This window comes from Limulus polyphemus, unplaced genomic scaffold (genome assembly GCF_000517525.1).
Source record: "Limulus polyphemus unplaced genomic scaffold, Limulus_polyphemus-2.1.2 Scaffold664, whole genome shotgun sequence".
NCBI lineage: Eukaryota > Metazoa > Arthropoda > Merostomata > Xiphosura > Limulidae > Limulus > Limulus polyphemus.
In genome coordinates, this window is record NW_013666274.1 from 190,052 (window position 1) to 193,136 (window position 3,085).

At 36.5% G+C, this 3,085-nt stretch overlaps 1 protein-coding gene across 1 annotated transcript in view; it reads left to right on the top strand.

Annotated features, from left to right (window-relative positions):
* LOC106459825 (tubulin alpha-1C chain-like) overlaps positions 1-3,085 on the top strand; it is a 6,280-nt gene continuing 3,195 nt past the window's right edge. Inside the window, exons 1-2 of the mRNA XM_013919489.2 lie at positions 1-128; positions 2,473-2,692. Coding sequence (XP_013774943.1) covers positions 126-128; positions 2,473-2,692 — 223 coding nt within the window. The 5' untranslated portion in view covers positions 1-125. The remainder of the gene's footprint in view (positions 129-2,472; positions 2,693-3,085) is intronic.

Here is a 3,085-nt window from a genome sequence, read left to right on the forward strand (position 1 = left end):
AAGCCGTGGTACAGACAACCCTCGCATATTAGTTCGTTGAGAGTTTCGTTACTCAGCTCGCCACGAACGTTTAGCATTACTCATTTTTATAGTCTTCCTTTGTAAAGAAGAATTTATCAGCCAAAATGGTAAGAATTGTTTATTTAACATTTCTTTCTGAGTTGTATATAATAAATTTTATAATCTACTATTTATTTTATGTAGAGTGGTTCAGAAACTCAAATGCTTCAGAAGATTGGTGTCTTTTTCATCAGAAACAAACAGGATGAAGAACAATTTAATTTCTAAACGGGCAACTTTATGAGTTTAGCAAAATGGAGGAAGTACTCGGACTTTTAGTTTTAAACCATTGTTTTTTCAATCGCGCCATATTAACAATAAACGGCCGTTATCTCGTAATTTTGTTGGAATTAAAAAGTTGGGTTTTTTTATTTAGCTATTTTTCATGTAAAGATCGCGCCCAGTGTCTTTCATATTTAGTTTACTAAGTACTTCGCCTGCGTCTATGTAAACAGCTAAATTAAAATTGTATGTATGTTAAATATGATCGTTTAAGATTGATATTCATCGTCAGTGTTTAAAATGTATTTTTTACATACAATGATGGTACTCGGTTATGATTAATACATATATAATATAGTATACCGTCAGTGTCCAATTTATATTTGTTTATTACGCGTGTATACCATTATAAGGTAATTTTAAACTTTTTTTAAATGGTCCACACGCGTTTATTTTCAGGAGTAACTTGTGGATTATGAATTATTGTTAAACTTGCCTAACTTCGAATTTGTATCATTAACTTTTTATTTGATTTATTTTTATCATTTAAGCACGAACATATTGAAATATATAAAGATGTTTAAAAGCAAGTTAATGATTTACATGTTATGGAACTTGTACTGAACACCTCATCTGCCGGCGCATGTGCACGGCAAACGATGATTGGCTGATTTTCGACAGTAGCAGTATTAGTGTGCGCTGACGCATCTAAACTACGGGAGTGATGACCCCTCCTCAGTTACATGACTCAAAAAGCCTGCTATTTCTGACCAAATATGGAGTGTTCGCTGGCGCGCAGCCGCTAGCAACTTAGTCAAGCTGGCAGAACACGAGGCTCGTCTACAACCGGTTTCCATGATTCCATCCTGTACACGTGGACCGGAGGGCAACAGTCAGTCACGTATCTTTTTCTGCAATTACACTGACATCATGTGAGCACGTCGCCGTAAAGCATTTCACATTATTATTATTTTTTTATTATGTAAGTGAATCCCCAATCTTCGAAGTGAGGATGTAAGTCAGTCCGTCCGGAATTTAGGGAAAACGATGAAACATACACTGCCCATGTCTTGTAAAACTGTAGTTTATTTGAAATAGTTTAAGAACTCGTAGTTATTTCCAGTGTATCAATTGAAATAAAGTATTTCAAAACTAGTATATTAGATTGAATGGATCCTCTATAATCTATTGTGTATCTCGTCTATACTGCTATCTGAAATGCCCGTTAAACGAATGGGGAAGATATAGATAGGTCAGGTTCGTCCCCCCCCCCCCAAGTATGGCACCTCTCGGTGGGGGATCTAAAGTTATATGGAGGTTAGTGATCCAGCGGTTTGCCAGTTTCAATCGAACACTCGTACAAATAAGTTATGTATGTATATGTCACATTCAGAGTCCAGAATGTTTTTTTCCCACTTGGTAGCGTCCATTTTTTTTTATATAATAGCCTCAACAAAAGTTTAACTTTAAATCTGAGAATCGCCTACGAAAGTGGTAATCTAATAATTTACAAATTTCACTTAAAATACTTTTTGATAATAAATTAAGTTTTCTAGTACACATACACAAGGATTATTTGCATTACTGTACACCAATATGAAAGAATCGCGTATTTTTCAGTGTGGAAGACTCGTGTCTATAGTGTAGTAATGTAAAATTAGCACTACATAATATACGTGTAACTCAACCTAGAGTGTCTGGAATATACGTGTAACTCAACCTAGTGTGTCTGGAATATACGTGTAACTCAACCTAGTGTGTCTGGAATATACGTGCAACTCAACCTAGTGTGTCTGGAATATACGTGTAACTCAACCTAGTGTGTCTGGAATATACGTGCAACTCAACCTAGTGTGTCTGGAATATACGTGTAACTCAACCTAGTGTGTCTGGAATATACGTGTAACTCAACCTAGTGTGTCTGGATAGGTATCCGGTCTTTGGGGCACGACCTAGAAAGATGAGGTTCTATTCGGACCTCTTCCTCCCAGTACTTTATTGCAACCTAAATTTTTCATTTTTAAAACTTTGCGGTTCTTTACATGAAGCTAAACAGGGGGTAATGGCCGTGTGAAGGAAAATAACTATAGCCACGCACGTGTAGTTTAACTGTTGTAAAAAGCTTTACGTGAAATAAAAAAAGTATTAATTGACCATATAAAGTAAAGAAAGAAAACTAGAAGTTTGCAGCGAGAGTGTATCAGTGTCCACATCGGTCAGGCTGGCGTCCAGATTGGTAACTCCTGCTGGGAGCTGTACTGTCTTGAGCACGGCATCCAACAAGATGGAAACATGCCTAGCGATAAGGCCATGGGCTCCGATGACTCCTTTAATACCTTTTTCAGTGAAACGGGATCCGGAAAACATGTACCTAGAGCGGTGTTTGTAGATCTAGAACCTACAGTTGTTGGTGAGTATTTCTACCCATGGTGTTAATGCTATCTGCAGTACTTTCATATCAAATTCAAAGAATAAATCTACTATAATTGAAGTATGACTGGTTAGTAATATAAAATATTCAAAGAATATATTTAGATGTAAATTATTGAATTCCATTCTAAATGGTACACAGTAATTGGGAGGTACAAGCCAACGAGTCCCTCAGTGGGGACAGGGTAAGCTTACCGACTTACAATGCTAAAATTCGAGGTTCGATTCACCGCAGTGGACACAGCAGATGCCTCAATGTGGCTTTGCTCTACAATAAATAAGCCAAAAAAATAACTGATTTTTACCATCAGAATCACTCCATTTTTTTTTCCCTCAAATATTTACCCACGTTTTTTTTTAAGTTCATAAAAAT